General features: G+C 35.7%; 1 protein-coding gene across 12 annotated transcripts in view; it reads left to right on the top strand.

Annotated features, from left to right (window-relative positions):
- PUM2 (pumilio RNA binding family member 2) overlaps positions 1 to 18,357 on the top strand; it is a 92,271-nt gene that overhangs the window by 68,726 nt on the left and 5,188 nt on the right. For 6 of the 12 annotated variants that reach the window (XM_033837969.2, XM_033837973.2, XM_033837971.2 and 3 more), the window contains 7 exons: positions 9,681 to 9,948; positions 11,248 to 11,377; positions 11,958 to 12,098; positions 12,975 to 13,109; positions 16,554 to 16,691; positions 17,648 to 17,773; positions 17,998 to 18,119. In XM_033837969.2, the coding sequence (XP_033693860.1) occupies positions 9,681 to 9,948; positions 11,248 to 11,377; positions 11,958 to 12,098; positions 12,975 to 13,109; positions 16,554 to 16,691; positions 17,648 to 17,773; positions 17,998 to 18,119 (1,060 nt within the window). Of the gene's footprint in view, positions 1 to 9,680; positions 9,949 to 11,247; positions 11,378 to 11,888; positions 12,099 to 12,974; positions 13,110 to 16,553; positions 16,692 to 17,647; positions 17,774 to 17,997; positions 18,120 to 18,357 lie in introns of those variants that run through there. The other 6 variants (XM_019943212.3, XM_019943215.3, XM_004312955.4 and 3 more) reach the window with 4 other exon arrangements.

The following is an 18,357-nucleotide window of genomic DNA, read 5'->3' on the forward strand; positions in this document are numbered from 1 at the left end:
GTCCTTATGTTTTATCCATTATCCTCTAATAATGTTATCTATGACTTTGTGCTTCTAATGACTGAGAATGTTTTTGCCAGCTAATTCAGTTAAGGTAATCTCAGATTTGAGACTAAAAAATACTTGGATGATTCGATTCAGTGGTTTACCATACCAGAATCACTTGTAGTGCTTGTTTAAAATACCTAGAATGAGGAGGTGAACGATTTGGAAATTTGTGGCAACAGTTTTTGCTTGTCATCATGATTGTGGGGATTCTGTGGACATTAAATACCCAGCAGCCAGATGCTAAGCTTTTCATTTAAAAAGGATTATCCCACTGAAATTTCCAGTAGCACTCAGGTGAAGAGAGACACCTTGGGACAATTCATAGTTTATAGAAGGCGTTACTCCAGTTCACACTTCTTTGTAACTCATAATTCCTGGATCTCTAGTGTGTTATATGAGCCTTTGATCTTGTCCCCCATCATCTCCCTAATGGATTTCTTTCTTCCTGCCTTGTTTCCTTCTATTGACCTGAAGTCTGCTTGTGCCATTGCATTTTTGAAAAAAAGCTTATGGGATGAGAGAAAATAGAAAAGTCTGGTCTCTTACTGAATATGTTTTTAAATATTTTTTCCTTGATATGTATTTTGCAAATTGGAGGCATTTATTTAATGTTGTTGACTATAATTCTGTATATCATTATTTACTATCATTTGGTTGTTTTACATTTTATTCACTGGCTCTACCTTTCCTTCATATTTGCATTTCAGCTCCTCCCTCAATTGTTTCTCTACCTTTCCTTTTTACTGATATCAAATAAGTCTTCATGTGCCTTAAAAACAATCAAGAATTCACCAAGAACTTACATCATTGCACTGTTTATACACTAAATAATGTGCATTAAGTAAACATAGGATCAAAAAACTAACTCTTAAAATATAGGCAGATGTGCTTCATGAGAGATCTGCAGCTTTAGCCAAATAACCTTTAAAAATGAATGCAGCATAGGTCTCATGGGGTAATACTGAAAATTGACTTATGTTTAGAATATTTTTACATGAGACTGTTTCCTTAACCAGGAATAAGCCCATTGGAGGAAGGGCAAAATCTTTACACTGTAAACCATAAAAGCACTGACTGAAGTTAAAGAAGGCAAATAAATGAAAGGACATATCATGTTTGTGGCTTGAAAGACTTAGTATTATAAAGATACCAACTGTCTTCTAATTGATGTATAGATTTAGCACAATCTCAATAAGAATTTTTCAGGCTTTTTTAAAGAAATTGATAAGCTGATTTATTTAATATGAATGGGAAAACGGAGCCAAGAGTAGTCAAGACAGTCTTGAAGAACAAATTTAGAATTTAATAACTTGGCCAGATATCAAACTTATTAAAACTGCAGTGGTAGTTTTACTAAACTTGTGGTATTGGCACAAGGGTTAGAGAAATAGATTGGTGGAATAGAGGATCCAGAAATAGACCTGCTCGTTTAGTTACCTGATTTGTGGCCACTGGTGCCACTCTGGTGTATTTAGGAAGGATGGTCTTTTCAGTAAGTTGAACTGGAGCAATTGAATATCCAAATGGGGAGAAATTAACTTTGACTCCTCTTTCACACCACACCACACACACACACACACACACACACACACACACACACACACACACACACACACACACACACACACACACACACACACACACACACACACACACACACACACACACACACACACACACACACACACACACACACACACACACACACCCCCCCCCCCCCCCCCCCCCCCCCCCTTCATTCTCAAAGCAATCAAGGAACTTCCTTGTAGTCATGAAGTTAGTAAGGAACAAAAATTTTGAGTCCAGGTCTACCTGGTTCATTCCAAGGTGTCACACTGCTTCTCAAAGAATGCTTTTATTTCTGTCTACTGTCGCTCTAAATAAATAAAGGATCTTTTCCTATTCCCTAAGTTTAGAATTTTTGTGAACTTTTTATAAAATTGTGGTAAAATATAATTTAGCCTATTGTGAGTTGGTGGGGAAAGTGAGTTTGAATGTCAGTATATTGGCATTTTTCACTTGCCTGCAATTGACTTTTTTTTTTTTTTTTTGGCTCCTTTGGGTCTTCATTGTTTCGCGGGGGCTTTCTCTGGTTGTGGCGAGCAGGGGCTCCTCTTCCTTGTGGTGCGCGGGCTTCTCACTGTGGTGGCTTCACTGCTGTGGAGCACGGGCTCTAGGCGCACGGGCTTCAGTAGTTGTAGCACACAGGCTCAGCAGTTGTGGCTCGCACGCTCTAGAGTGCAGGCCCAGTAGTTATGGCACACGGGCTTAGCTGCTCCGTGGCATGTGGGATCTTCCTGGCCCAGGGCTTGAACCCATGTCCCCTGCGTTGATTCTTAATCACTGCACCACCAGGGAAGTCCCCCTGCAATTGACTTTTAATCTAAATTAAATACTTTTTACTTCAAGGATCTCATAATATTTTATTGCTAATTTTTAAATTAAAACTGATCAGATAAGGGTCTTTACATGATATTCTAAATAGGATAGTAATAAGCTTAATTTATACTGAAACTAATCCCTATTTTATGTTTATCTTTTATGTGTAGTTTTATTGGCCCCCGTTTAAGAATTCTGGGGTCTCATGAAAATTTTTATTTAATTAATTTATTTTGCTTAATTAATTCACTTAATTTATTCAACCAATGTCAGATCCCTATATGCCAGACTGTGCTTGACTTGAGAGACACTTGAAGAAAACATTATTCTACCCACCATCATCAAGTTTGATTTTTTTGTGGTGAATACAGATGAGTAAACCAGTAATTACAGTATAATGATTGTAATGCTATTGCCTTATTGCACTTTATTTAACACAGTGATTCTCTCCATTAGAATTATTATCTTTCCTTTCTGGTCTTTTTGTACCAAATTAACCACAGGCTAGATTATATTAGAGTTGTTTCTGGGTTTTTTCTCCCTACTAGATTAGAAACAAGAAAGCTGAAACCATTCTCCACAGCTTTAACAGTACAGTTGACCCTTGAACAACACAGGTTTGAACGGCCCAGGTCCACTTATACATGGATTGTTTTCCCCCCAAAAAATGCGGAAAACTGGGAAATTTTTTTGGAGATTTGCAACAACTTGAAAAAAATCGCAGACTGCATAGAAATATCAAAAAAAAAAATTAAAAGTTAGGTATTTCATGAATGCATAAAATTATAATTATATATATAGCATATAACGTGTTAATAGACTGTATGTTACTGGTAAGGCTTCTGGTCAACAGTAGGCTGGCTACTACTAGTTAAGTTTGGGGGAGTCACAACTTATATGTATACTTTGGTGGGGTGGGGTGGGAGTCGATGCTCCTAACCTCCGTGTTGTTCAAGGGTCAACTGTATTCAGATCTCAACAAAATGGTTGGAGTAATTTAAGTGGCTTTGTTTCTTTCTGTTTTATCGATGAATTTATTTTTGGACACTGGCTGCTTGTTTAAAAAAATTATTTCACATCCTATATAGATTTCTACATTAAAGCATTGTTTAACTGGTAGTGTGTTCTCTGATCAGTGTGTTAAGATCATACTCTGTAGAGTACTGCACTTTGAGAAGTTTTATGACGGTTGTGAGTTTTTATTTTTGCCTGTGTGTGGTGTTCTTTGGTTTGGGGTAGGGGTAGGTTTTTAGAGTGTCTTCATGTTCAGTAATCACAGAAGTAGTTTAGTTTTCAATAAAGATGTAAGATTCAGACAGTTCTTGAAATCATACAAGCCTTTTTTGATGGAATAATGGAAATTGGCAAGGTGAGTAGAGGTAGAAGTGAGATGTAATAGTAGTCTGAACTACATAGTTCATATGTTAAAAACTCAGTCTGTTTAAATGCTCTTTGATGAATGAGGGAAGATTATTAAGTATCTTCTGTGAAGATGGCCTCTCTCTTACCTTTATATTTTTAAAAAGTTGAAGCACTAGATGCTAAAAGGTAGATTAATTACTTAGTTGCTTTTAGAAAAGAATTACAAGCAATAGAAATGGAAACAACAGATTTTTATTTTGGTTTGCACCTGATATTGTTTGCTTACAGATGGTCATAAAATGTAAAAATTTAAGATAGCACACTTGACATATTTATGCTTTTTGCTTTTTATATTAGTCTTTTAAGATGATGTGGAAGATTATACTTTTAACTAGAATTATGTAGGTTTTTTAATTCATTGAAGCCTTGGTTTTTCCCGAGTAAAAATTTTGTGTCTTTATATGGCAAATATATAGTTAAAAAATTTACATGGTTTACTCTCCCATGTAACCTCAAGCATATCCCAGATTTAAGTATGGTATATGGCATTAAATGTTCTTCATGAGGTGTAGCAGAGTATAACCGAAAGGGAATTATTCAGATATAATAGTTAAAAAAAAACTCAGTCTAGTTATTAGCTATGCATCCTTGAATAAGGATTTATTAAGGATTTAGCTTCTCTAAGCCTATTGTGTCACAAGTAAAATGGAGATAATATCCTTGTCTTAGAGTGTTGTTAAGATAGCATTATATATTAGTGTTCTAAGGCTGCTGTTACAAATTACAACTAAGTGGCTTAAAACAGATTTATTGTCTCACAGTTCTGAAGCTTAGAAGTCAAATTAAGGTGTCAGCAGGGCCATACTCCCCTTGAAGGCTGTAAGCACAATCCTTCCTTGCCTCTTTCTGGCTTCTGATGGTTGCTGATAACACTTAACGTTCTTTGGCTTGTAGACACAGCACGCCAGTCACCGCCTCCATCATTACCTGGCATTCTCCTTATGTGTCTGTCCTAATTTTCCTTCTCTTATAAGGACACCAGTCATTGGATAAGAGCCCAACCTACTCCAGCATGACACCTCATTTTAACTTGATTACATTTGCAAAGATCCTATTTCCAAATAAAGTCAAATCCACAAGTACCAGGAGTTAAGACTTGAACATATCTTTTGGGGAAGCCCAGTTCAGCCCAGTACCATGTAAACTCTGGTCCCCCCAAATTCACGTTCAGCCCACATGCAAAATACATTCACCCCATTCCAGCATCCCCAAGAGTCTTGAACCATTCCAAAAATCCCAAATCTTATTTTCTAAATCAGGTGAGATTCTGAATGTGGTCCACCCTGCGGCAAAATTCCTCTCCATCTTTGGGTCTATGAAACCTAGGAAACAAGTTATCTGCCTCCAAAATACAGTCATGGGACAGGCATAGGTTAGACAGTTCCATTTGCAAAAGGCAGAAATTGGAAGGAAGAAAGGAGTTACATGGCTGTTACAGTCTACTCTGAATGTTCCATATATTTCTTTTGAAAAGTAATCAGAGAAAAAAAATAGCGAACTGAAAGTACTAAGTGTATGGGCTCTGGGTTAGAACTAACTGAAGGTAATAGCTTAAAGTGGAATTAGGTCATCCTCATTTTAGACTTTTTCCAACTATGCATTCTTTATCATTTATTCTTTGCCCACTCCAACTAACCTAGTCATCTTTCATTATCATCTTATCATTCTTGAGCTTTCCAGAGCCTCGCCTTCTGAAAGGGACTCTACCTAGTAGCCTATATGTAGTTGTACCCTTTTCGGGACCCTGAATCTACTTGGATTACCATTTTTATTTGAAATTAGTAGTTGAAAACTTGCTCTAAAATGAAACCTTAATTTATCTTGATTCTAATTTATTAGCCTCCAAACCTCTATCAGAATAATCTTCAGGTAGACTTTTTTTTGTTTTTAAATAAAAACTATCCACTGGGAAAGATTTGAGAATCTTTATTTTTTAAAAAGTAGAAAAAGTAGGGGCTTCCCTGGTGGCGCGGTGGTTGGGGGTCCGCCTGCTGATGCGGGGGATGCGGGTTCATGCCCCGGTCCGGGGGGATCCGGCGTGCCGCGGAGTGGCTGGGCCCATGAGCTGTGGCCGCTGGGCCTGTGCGTCCGGAGCCTGTGCTCCACAGCGGGAGAGGCCGCAGCGGTGAGAGGCCCGCGTACCGCAAAAAAAAAAAATAGAAATGGTAAATAAATAAAAGAATAGGCTCAGGAGTTGTTATTCCAGATCCCAGGGAGGTGGAAAATAATGAAAAGAAAAAACTTTTGAGATTTATTTTGTGGTGGTTTCAGTTGTTTTATATTTTTCTCCCCTGTGTTTTTCACAGTATTAAGATCTTTTTGATTTCTGGTATTAAATAGGGAAGAATTCTAAAACAATAGACTTCTCAAGGAAATTAATGAAAACTTATAAAATCATATTATTTCTACTAGGATAGTTGTGAGGTGTTTGCCTTCATTCAGTTGTCATGAATGAACTTGATAGATGCCTATGTAAATAGCGTATAAGGGGCAGCACACTACTGTGTGATGAGCTCTGGCCTAAGACTCCTGGTTGCCTAGCTGCATGTCACATCACTTTTGGATTATAGTGACTTCATCTGTGAAATTATAGTACAGATCTCCATGTCCCATACACTCTTATTAAGCTAGTGATTAAGCAGTGATAAATGATAGGGGTGAGGTCAGTGATAAATTGAAGGGACTGTTACCGTTTAACACATTTGGTGCAGAACACATCTTTTAGATGACCAGTAGCAATGGTATGAATATAGATGACCAATTTGTATGTTTGTTTTTAACTAATTTTGAAATAATTTCAGACTTAAGAGGAAATCATTAACAATTAAAAAAAAAAAAACCTAGCCAGATTCTCCAAATGTTATTTAACTGAATTTGCTTTATTGTTGTTTCCCTCTCCTCGCTTCCCCTCTCTGCATTTGCCTGTCCCTTCACACCCATTTGTTTTCCCTGATAACTTTTGAAAGGAAGTTGCAGACACAGTGTCCCTTACTCATGAACATATCAGTGTGTGTGTGTGTGTGTCCTGAAAGTAAGGACATTCTTTTGTCAAAGTCAGGAACTTAACAATACTACTATCAAATCAGCCGACTTTATTCACTTTGCCAGTTGTCTCATTGAAATCCTTTATAAGAAAGGCGGGGGGGGGGCATTGGGGCGGAGAGGGCGATTGATGGATTTGGGGGCTCACACATGACATTTATTTGTCATGACTCTTATTAATCTTGAACTATTTCTCAGTCTTTTATGACCTCAACATTTTTGAAACGTATAGGCCAATTTTGTAAAATATTCCTCAATCCCAAAATAGTTTTGGATGACATGCTTTCAGTGTTTAAAAACAACCAGTTTTGTTTTTTTTTTTTCCCCCACGTGGCTTGTAGGGATCTTAGTTTCCTGACCCGGGATTGAACCCAGGCCCTCAGCAGTGAAAGTGAGGAGTCCTAACCACTGGACCACCAGGCAGTTCCCTAAAAAACCAAATTTTAAATGTTTAATGAATATTTTAAATTGAGTTGAAATGCTTATTTAATTAATTTGTAAGGAAACGAAGGTATCCTGGCCCTTTGTGAAATTAATTTTTCAACTTTATAAATGAAAGTGCTAATTAGTCTTCTAGAACTGAAATTCCAAGATTTTTTAAAACTCAAGGCAGTTTGGCATCATTAGACATTTTAAGTTGTCAAAGTGCATCAGGAGTTTGGTATATTAGGAGCTGATAGAATATAATCAAGAAATATCTAGACACAGGAGGAATTCCTGTTGGATATTGATAGGACTACTTGGAAGGTACCAAATAAAATTGTCTTTTCTGGGGTAAGTATGTATTTTGAATTTGGTGTTGAAACCTTTAGTGCATTAAGAATAAGGAGGTAGGATTAGGCCTTGTTTCAAGTAGTGATAAGCAGTGGTACAGAGATAGTAATGAATAAGAAGAAGAAGGAGAGAAGTGAACAATTAGGGTACTATTAGGAAATTCATGTGAAAAGTAGGTTTGGAGTAATGACTTGAAAAGTAAGCTGAAGAATATAGAGAAGGTACTCTAGCAGGATGCTGTAGGTTTTTAGTATAAAATGACATCATCAAAGTGGCCTTTGAATGGGAAGATATAATTGTTATTTATGAAAACAGATTGGAATGATAAGCAGAGCACCCCTACCCTACAAAAAGTTTAAAGAATTGTTATCGAGACTCGAATGGGCTAATGATCAGTTATTGTTGTGAACGGTTGATGGTACTATAAACAGAAATAAAAATAGGGGACTAGAAGGATTAATAGTGAAGAGATCGAGACAGTATTAAAAAACTGAATTCTTTTACTTTTTAGACTTTTCATATATGAGCACGAGTTTATGTAGAACTGCAATGAACATGAGAATTTGATGTCAATGACTTTGGTGTATAAAACAGCTTGTTAAAGTTACACACTTTCAGGAAAGATATTACAGAACTAGACCTCAGGCAGTTGATATTACATTAAATATGTATAAATATTTGTGTACTCACTGTGTATGAGGCATCGTTTTAGGTACCACGTATCTAGCACGTAGGCGAATGTAATTCTATGGCACTTACATTGGAAATGGGGCTGAGGATTCAAATAAATAATAAATATGTATAATATACTGGATGATGGGAAATTTAATGAAGAAAAATAAAGCTAGGGCAGTGGGGACTGAAAGTAAAAGAGGGATATTCTAACCCGCTTCACTCTCCAGGATTATAACTCTTTTACTGCTCCTTGTCCCTGTAACTCTTTTTGGCCCTTAATGCCTCTCTATAACTTTGCACTGACAGTGTGTCCTTGGCACCATCTATACTTTGTGGCCTGGATTGTACATACAGCACTATTCTAAATAGAAGTGATATACAATAGTGAAAGCTGGCGGTGGGTTTTGTTTATCTGAACTACTAAATCTGCATTTTATAATTTTCTGTACATTTTTCTTTTTTAAAAGGACACTGTCAAGTACTTTTAAATGGTTATATGTAATAAGAACAATTACCTGCTTCTATTTATTTTTGTTTTTATCAACTGCCCTTTAGTAGTATTCTTTGGAATGGGATATAAGTTAAAAAGGCTTTTTATTCATTTGTTTTAAATGGTCAACATTAAAGCTCTAGGAATAATAAATATGTTTACTGCTACTATTTCTTGTCTGTAAAACAGTAGTATTTTTACGGAGAGTAATTTTTAAATAAAAAATTTAAATAGTGTGTAATTTGGCTTTATTATCTGATATTGTGGGTTTTTTAAGTTTGAAATTTAATCGGGTTAACTAAGAAATCATTTTTCTTTACATAAGTATATATGACTTAATGAATTTTTATATATTCCAAAAAAGTACAGATTTAGTTGGTGTTAACACTGTGAGTAAATTTCAATTAAACTTTTAGTGGCTTAAAATCTGAGTTTGCTAGCTGTTTGTAACTTGCTTGTTAATGTAATTGAAAATTTTGTTGGTGGTTTCAGTATTCTGGTATTGATACTAGTATGTATGACATTAGTTGTTATAATTATGTTTTAAACTAAACTTCCAAGAACGAATACAGGTTTTGTGTATGACATTAGACGTTTTTAAACTAAACTGCCAGGAACAAATACAGGTTTATTTTTCTCATGTTTTCTAGTCTCTTTTTTCCCCCATATTATAGCCAGACACATTAAGTAAATGTGTGAGATTTCTCCTTCAACTTTAATTTTCTGTTATACCATATAGGAATTAGTGGGGTGAATATTTCTATATTGACTGACTTCTTGGTTTAAATGACTTTTATTTGAGGAATGACTTTGTCAAAAATATTTGCTGACCACAGCTGCTTTGTTGTAGGAGGACTGACAAATGGTAGTGGTCGATATATCTCTGCAGCACCTGGAGCAGAAGCAAAATATCGAAGTGCTTCAGGCACTTCCAGTCTGTTTAGCTCCAGCAGCCAGCTCTTTCCTCCTTCTCGGCTTCGGTATAATAGGTCTGATATTATGCCTTCTGGCCGAAGTAGATTGTTGGAAGATTTCAGAAACAACCGCTTCCCAAACCTTCAACTTAGAGACTTGATTGGACACATAGTTGAGTTTTCTCAAGACCAGCATGGTTCTAGGTAGGTGATTATTATTTATGATACTTTCTATTGCATTTTTGCTTTGAAAGAGCCAAAGTTTTTCTTGACTAGAATGATTGAACCTTTATAAACGTTAGAATTGTTTAAAAAATAAATATCCAATATGGATTTTTCTTTCCTGTTAGGATGAACTATAAAAATACAGGTTTTTAATTTATTTTCTGTGGTTCTTCAGTTTTCTATAATAAAAATAGAGCAATGTCCTTTTATTGGATTATCTTTATTACATTGACAGAATACATTTAATTTCTTCAAATTTCCTTTTGAAAATAATGTTCCAAATTACATTTATGGACTTGTGTCCCTGATATATACTTTGTCTAAAAAAATGTTTAAAACAAAGTTTACATTAAACAGACCACGTGTACTGTAATGCTTGAGGTACATGCAAATTAGTGTTCTCAAGATAATACACAGAAAGGAAAATAGTAGTAGAATTCTAACACATTTACTAAATTTGAGGTATCTTTTTAAAGTAAATCTAAAATTTTTTAAAGTAATTTTTCATTATATAGTTGCATACAGATTTTATCTCCCTATGGTTGAAAGTTCTTAAAGTTCCTTAAGAGTAGCAAATCGACCTTGTGTCACTCACAATGGCTAGCTTTTTTTTTTGGCCGTGGCATGCGGGATCTTCCCCAACCAGGGATCGAACCCATGCCCCCTACATTGGGAGCACGGAGTCTTAACCACTGGACCACCAAGGAAGTCCACAGTGGCTAGCTTAGTTAGGAATTAAGTTGTGTCTCATGAATTTTATTTCTAAAGGTTTCTTTTATTATGTTCTAAAAATACTTAGTAATAATATGATTATTAAAAATAAATGAATACCAGTAATATCTTTGTAGTTTTTCATTGATTATAATAGAACCAGAACTAACTTAAGAGGCATTAAACATCTTCACGTCCAGATTTTTTGCCAGTCTAACTAGAAGGTATTTTAAATTAAGGTGTTAACAAAGAAATGCTCCATAACTTTTGTTCTTTTTATTTTAAATTGAATAAAATGTTTTAGTACTATTTCTGGAAATGATTTTATTTATGTGGATATGTACACACACACACACACACACACACACACACACACACACACACACACACACACACACACACACACACACACACACACACACACACACACACACACACACACACACACACACACACACACACACACACCCAGTATATATCAGGGTGTATAATACTCGAGTCAGATTCGGATATTGCCGGAGCTTATTATCAATATACTGTCATGGCATTAAAATTTTTCCCACATAGATTCATACAGCAAAAGCTAGAGAGAGCTACTCCAGCTGAGCGACAGATGGTATTTAATGAAATTCTACAAGCAGCCTATCAATTAATGACAGATGTTTTTGGCAACTATGTTATACAGAAATTTTTTGAGGTAAGCACACATACATGTTTGTATATGCTTAATGCTTAGAAAAGCTCTGAAAGTTGGGTGAGTTTATTTTCATATAAAAATATGTGAGCTTGGGAGAAAATATTTACAGATCATATGTCTGATAAAGATTTTATATCCAGAATATATGAAGAATTCCTGAAACTCAACAACGGGAAGACACCTCAGTTAAAAAATGGACAAAGGGCTTGAATAGACGTTTCTCCGTAGGAGATATTCAAATGTGCAGTAAGCACATGAAAAGAAGCTCAGCACCCTTAATCATTAGGGAAATGCAAATCAAAACCACAAGGAGAGTCTATTTTACATCTAGTGGGATGGCTGTAATTTAAAACACAGAAAATAACGAATGTTGATGAAGATGTGGAGAAATGAGAACCCTTGTACATTGTTGATGGGAATGTAAAAATGGTGCAGCCACTGTGGAAAAGTTTGGCAGTTCCTCAAAAAACTAAACATAAAATTACCATATAACCCAGCAATTCCATCCTAGGTGTATACCCAAAAGGATTGAAAACAAGGACTTAAACACCAGTGTTCATTTCAGCATTGTTTATAATAGCCCAAAGGTGGAAACAGTCCAGCAGATGAATGTATAAACAGAATGTGGTATATACATGCAGTAGAATATTGTTCAGCCATAAGAAGGAATGAAGCTTTGATACATGCTTACACATGGATGGAACTAAGTGAAATAAGCCAGGTACAAAAGAACAAACATTACAGGGCTCGATTTATGTGAAATACCTAGAATAAGCAAATTCATAGAGACATAAAGTCGACTAGGGTTTCCTAGTCTTACTAGTAGACCGGTTGGGGTAAGAGGGGGAATAGGGGGTTATTGCTTAAAGAGTACAGTGTTTCTGTTTGGGGCAATGGAAGAGATTTGGAATCAGATTGTGGTGGTGATTGCACATGGTGAGAATATAGTCAATGCCACTGAATTAAAAATGGTTAAAATGTCATATTTTATGGTATATATTTTTTAAGTGTATGGTCTTACATTAAATGAGAAGTTTAATACCAATCCTGATTAATATTTGAAATATATTTGAAAATATAAAGCATTAGGAGTAAGTCTTATGTGAAGCAATTAATGAATAGTAGTACAGTCTTTATGTGGATTTGTTAGGTGTCATTTATTATGTAATTCAGAAAATTTTTTAATTTATAACTAAACATCTATGTTGTAGCTTGACTTAACAGATTTTCTCCACAGTCAGAATATAGTTGAGAATTATCTGGTCTGAATGTATGCCTCAGAAATTCATTTTATTAGAAGACAGTGGGGGTGTTTATTTGAAATGAAGAGTGAAGATGTTTACTTTAAAAGAATAACAGGTGGTTAATATGTTAGTAAAAAGGAAATAGTAGATAGAATGACTTACCCTCTAAAAAGTGATATTATTTCAAGCATCTCTGGGTCTCTCTTAATTCGCTTTTACCTAAATGCGTTCTCCCTACATACTTGCCAAATGTGATATTTTATAAATAGATTAAATAGACTGCAAACAGTGGGTTATTCAAGTTTAACAAAGTAATATTATAGTCATTTTTATTAATTTTTTTTTTCTGTCAGTTTGGGAGTTTGGATCAAAAATTAGCCCTGGCTACTCGTATTCGTGGTCATGTTCTACCCTTAGCATTGCAGATGTATGGCTGCCGTGTTATTCAGAAAGCATTAGAGTCTATTTCATCTGACCAGCAGGTAATTGTAAGTTAAGACAAAATTTTTGTATTATTTTATCCAATTTTTAAATTTTTATCTTACAATAATCTTGGAGTGAAATGTTAAATATTTCCACAGACTAAAATATTTTTTAAAATGTATCTCAAACAGTATGTAATTAATTGAAAGTTACACAACACATCTTTGATCTGTCCTTTGTTCATTTTCTTCATCTTTTCATTTCTAAGTGAAAGTGAGTACCTACTCTATGTCAAGCAGAGTGCTAGATGGTAGGTGTTTCTGCTACCACTACTCACTTGATTTTCTGTAGTATCAGGAATACATTTTACTATTCCCAGTGTTTATTTGGATTACACTTAAACTTCTATCATAAGAATAAATATTTTAAAACCAATTGTATTCCTATATGCCAGTTAAAAATGTATATACAGGGAATTCCCTGGTGGTCCAGTGGTTAGGACTCCGCGCTTTCACTGCTGAGGGAGTGGTTCAGTTCCTTGTTGGGGAACTAAGATCCAACAAGCCGCGCGACGTGGCCCAAAAAAAAAAAAAAAGTGTATACAAAGTTTTAAAAATTTCATTCAACAGGAAAAGTAGCCTCAAACATCCTCTTAACAAGATTTACAGTTCTTTAAGAGAAAAGAGAGCACATATAAATTAATTGGGAAGTATACCATGTTCTTGGATGGAAAGGTCTAAGTATTTTAAGTAAAAAAGGGATTAGTACAATTCCAATTATGTACTCCTAGGAATTTTCTTGTAAATGATAAAAATAAATTTTTAAATTATTTTAAATAGACAAGGATATTAAGGAGAGTAGGGGATGAGGAAAATTGCTTATCCACTAGATTTTTTAAAGAAACTGTAGCATCACTAATTAATTAGCATGGTTTGCACATGAGGTAAACAGACTTTTAAAGTGAAATTCATAACCTCCCATAGATACTGTATATAAGTGGTTTATGTATTACAATGAAATGTAGTAAGAGTAAAGAAAATAATTATTTCTTAAAAGGTATTGGTAATTAGTAAGTTTGGAAAGAGATTGGCTCTGACTTTCAACCTACATTCATATGATAAATTCCAGAATTAAAGGCAATAATGTATGTGGATGGATGGATGGATGGATGGATGGATATGTATGTGTTATGTATATACATTAATCACAGCAGTGAACATCTGTGAGAAAATAGCATTGTTCCTCTTGAGGAAATCCTGAGTTTTAGAGTCATTGAAGATGTGTCATAATGGAGAGAGATTAGATTAACAGTTTGACTGTATTGGTACTTAGAACTTCTCTGCTCTTAACTCTCAGACTGGTATAGATACTTTAAAGATATTTTGGGAACAGTTCTCAGAGCTTTCTGAGATGCCCTTCCCAGGTTATAATCCTCAAGTTTGGCTTGAATAAAATTTTCCAATTCTTTCTTTTAAAAAAAACCCGATATTTTACGTGTCTTTAATATTTGAAAATATAAAACATTGGGAGTAAGCTTCAGATGATTAATGGTATTACATTTCCTCTTTGGATTCTTCCCCCACCCGGCTCTGCATGGCTTATGGGATTTTAGTTCCTTGACAAGGGATCGAACCCAGGCCCTCGGCAGTGAGAGTGCAGGGTCCTAACCTCTGGACCACCAGGGAATTCCCTCCTGTTTAGATTCTTAAGTACATTTGATTTTGTAATTTAGTCCATATTTTTAGTTTATAACTAACATTTGTGAGATATCTTGACTTCAAGGATTCCTCTAGTTATGTCAGAATACAGTTGAGAGTTTTTTGGGTGAGAGAGTTTTGGGGATTTTTTTTGGCTGTGTTGGGTCTTCGTTCCTGCGCGTGGGCTTTCTCTAGTTGCAGCAAGCAGGTGCTACTCTTTGTTGTGGTGCGCGGCTTCTCATTGCAGTGGCTTCCTTTGTTGCCGAGCACGGGCTTTAGGCGTGCGGGCTTCGGTAGTTACAGCATGCAGGCCCTGGAGCGTGTGGACTTCAGTAGTCGTAGCATGCGGGCTCCGTATTTGTGTCTGGTGGGCTCTAGAGCGCAGGCTCCATAGTTGTGGCGCACAGGCTTAGTTGCTCCATGGCATGTGGGATCTTCCCGGACCAGGGATCAAACCCGTGTCCCCTGCATTGGCAGGTGGATTCTTAACCTCTGTGCCACCAGGGAAGTCCCTGGGTGAGAGAAATTTTAAATATGAATACCGGGAATTCCCTAGTGGTCCAGTGGTTAGGGCTCTGCACTTCCACTGCGGAGGACATGGGTTCGATCCCTGGTCAGGGAACTAAAACCCTGCATGCTGCACGGCGCAGCCAAAAAAAAAAAATGTGAATATGTTTACATTAGGTGTACTCCATTTCTTCACAATACTATTTCCTGTGGCACTAAAAAGGCACGCAGGTTATTGTGTGGCTACCTATATTTTCCCCTAAGGATTAAGATGTTTATTGAATGAAGTCTTACAAACTTATGAGAAAAATATTAAGATTGTTAGTTAAAAGAAAATGCACTTAGTAAATAAACCTTACTGTAAATAAGTTTAACCTTATTAGTAATCAAATATAAAATTGAAAGGTGTCATTTTTGCCCATTAAATGAGCAAAAATCTAAAATCTCCTGAGAATCTGTCCCTGAAGAAGGTATCAAATGATAAAGGAAAGTTATATTGAGTCAGGTTCTTATTTTGTTTTTTGGCCACACCAAGCTGGGATCTTATTTCCCTGACCAGGGATCAAACACAGGCCCCAGCAATGGAAGCTCAGAGTCCTAACGCCTCGACTGCCAAGGAATTCCCTGAATCAAGTTCTTTGTTATAAGATTATTAAAAAGAAGAGTAAAAGTGCTCAACAATAATTTCTTCTCATAATTGAGATATTACGTGAAAATCACATAGCCCATCAGTGCTCACTCAGCTCCTTACCCTTTTCCGGTCACTTGATAAACTCAAGGAGCCATCAAAAATAATTACTTGGGGGAATTCCCTGGCAGTCCAGTAGTTAGGACTCCTCGCTTCCACTGCAGGGGGCACAGGTTCAATCCCTGGTCGGGGAACTAAGATCCCGCATGCTGTGCGGCACAGCCAAAAAATGATAATAATAATTATTATTTGGGGGAAGGGGCATGCTAAGTGGATAAAAAAACGTAGAATTCTAAAATCATTATCTTAGTTGTCAGCTGAGAAAGATAAGTGGAAGGTGTACACAGTGAAGATAGTAGTATATAGCAAATTGAGTACCACTAAGTTATATTTCAGCAGGTATCATTTACATTATAATCCAGTAAAATGTTTTAGTAATTCTCACCTTCAGTGGCTTCTGCTTATTACACTTTGGGGGATGGGGTGGGAATTTTAAACTTTGACATATAAAAAATTGCAAACAAATTTTTGAGTATACTTTTGTTCCTATCTCAGTACTTTTATGTAAAATTCTTCTATGCTGTTTGGTGAGGTAATTTAAATGTCTTCTCTTGCAGAGTGAAATGGTAAAGGAGCTAGATGGTCATGTACTGAAATGTGTGAAAGATCAAAATGGAAACCATGTTGTACAAAAATGTATTGAATGTGTTCAACCACAGTCACTACAGTTCATCATTGATGCTTTCAAAGGACAAGTAAGATTGATTTTGGGCTTCTAATTAGTTAGAATTTGAGTGTTAATTGACATGTTTTTTATAAATCAAAAGATAATACCCAGTACTTTCATACAAAAATAGGAGATAAATACTGAATGTGCATTAATTTCTGCCTCTTTTATAGAGTGAGTCAATAGATAGCTTCATTTTTTGCAGCTGAAAAATGTAGAAATATGAGTTTAATTTATATTACTCTAAGAAGTAAAGAAAGACAACTACTGTTAGAATTGTAAACCCAACCGTGTTTTCCAAATTTTCTGGGAGAGGGAGAGGAGGGAAGAAGACTTAGGACTGTATAATAAAAGGCAAAATAAATATCAGTTAGTAATTAATAACATAATAATTAATAGCTTCTAATTACAACATGCACTACCCCTACTGCACAATCCATTCCTTGTCATTATTACATGCCTTCCATCTTCTGATTAGGTTCCTTTTGATCAAAATATCCGTTAGTGAACTTATGGTTACCGGCAGTGGGGCAAGGGATAGTTAGGGAGCGTGGGATTGACATGTACACACTGCTGTATATCAAATGGATAACCAACGAGGACCTACTGTATAACGCAGGGAACTCTGCTTAATGTTATGTGGCAGCGTGGATAGGAGGGGAGTTTGGGGGAGAATGGATACATGTATATGTATGGCTGAATCGCTTTGCTGTGTACCTGAAAGTATTACAACATTGTTAATCGGCTATACTCCAATATAAAACAAAAAGTTTTTTAAAAATCAGTATAAAAACAAACAAAAAGGATGTCCATTAGCTCCTAAATTCAGTACCCTGCTTCCCAGCCTTTGTCACATGACAGTTGGCATATTATCAATAAATGTGAATTCCCCATTCTATTTTAAATTAATTCAGCATGTTATCAAAAACCTGTCCTTCCAAAAATGTCACAAAATGGAAATTTATTTCTTCTAATTGTTTTAAGGTGTTTGTACTTTCAACTCATCCTTATGGCTGCAGAGTAATCCAGCGCATCCTAGAGCACTGCACTGCAGAACAGACCTTACCTATCTTAGAAGAACTTCACCAACATACAGAGCAGTTGGTACAGGTATAAACTCCCTAATATTTTGAAATGTTTATATATTTTTGAAAATATTCTGATTTTTTAAAAAGGAAATATAATTTATTGTTAACACATTATAGAAAGACTCAGTGAGACGAAACCTGTGATTCTCCTGATTGTACTGTTGGATTTTTAGAAAATTGATGAATATCTTTTTAAAGAATTACCATTATTCTTAAGGAAAGTAATTTTTTAATATCTGCACTTAGGATCAGTATGGCAATTATGTTATTCAGCATGTACTGGAACATGGTCGACCTGAAGACAAGAGCAAAATTGTTTCTGAAATCAGAGGAAAGGTCTTAGCCCTGAGTCAACACAAATTTGCCAGGTATTGCGTTATTTTCTAATTCCAGGGGTCAAGTCTTTCAACTCTCTGGCTTTTATTAGTAAGCACAGAAATGCATATAGAATATAGCGTTGGAATATAGTCTTTTTTAGTAGAGGCAAAAGGTACATAATAGAATGTTGCTTTTGTTCTTATAGAATTTACACGACAAATTGGTTTGCCCTCATATATTCCATTTTTGAAATCTGTATTTGGAAAATTATTTCTCCCCAAGATGTGT

Source organism: Tursiops truncatus, chromosome 14, assembly GCF_011762595.2.
Source record: "Tursiops truncatus isolate mTurTru1 chromosome 14, mTurTru1.mat.Y, whole genome shotgun sequence".
Lineage (NCBI taxonomy): Eukaryota > Metazoa > Chordata > Mammalia > Artiodactyla > Delphinidae > Tursiops > Tursiops truncatus.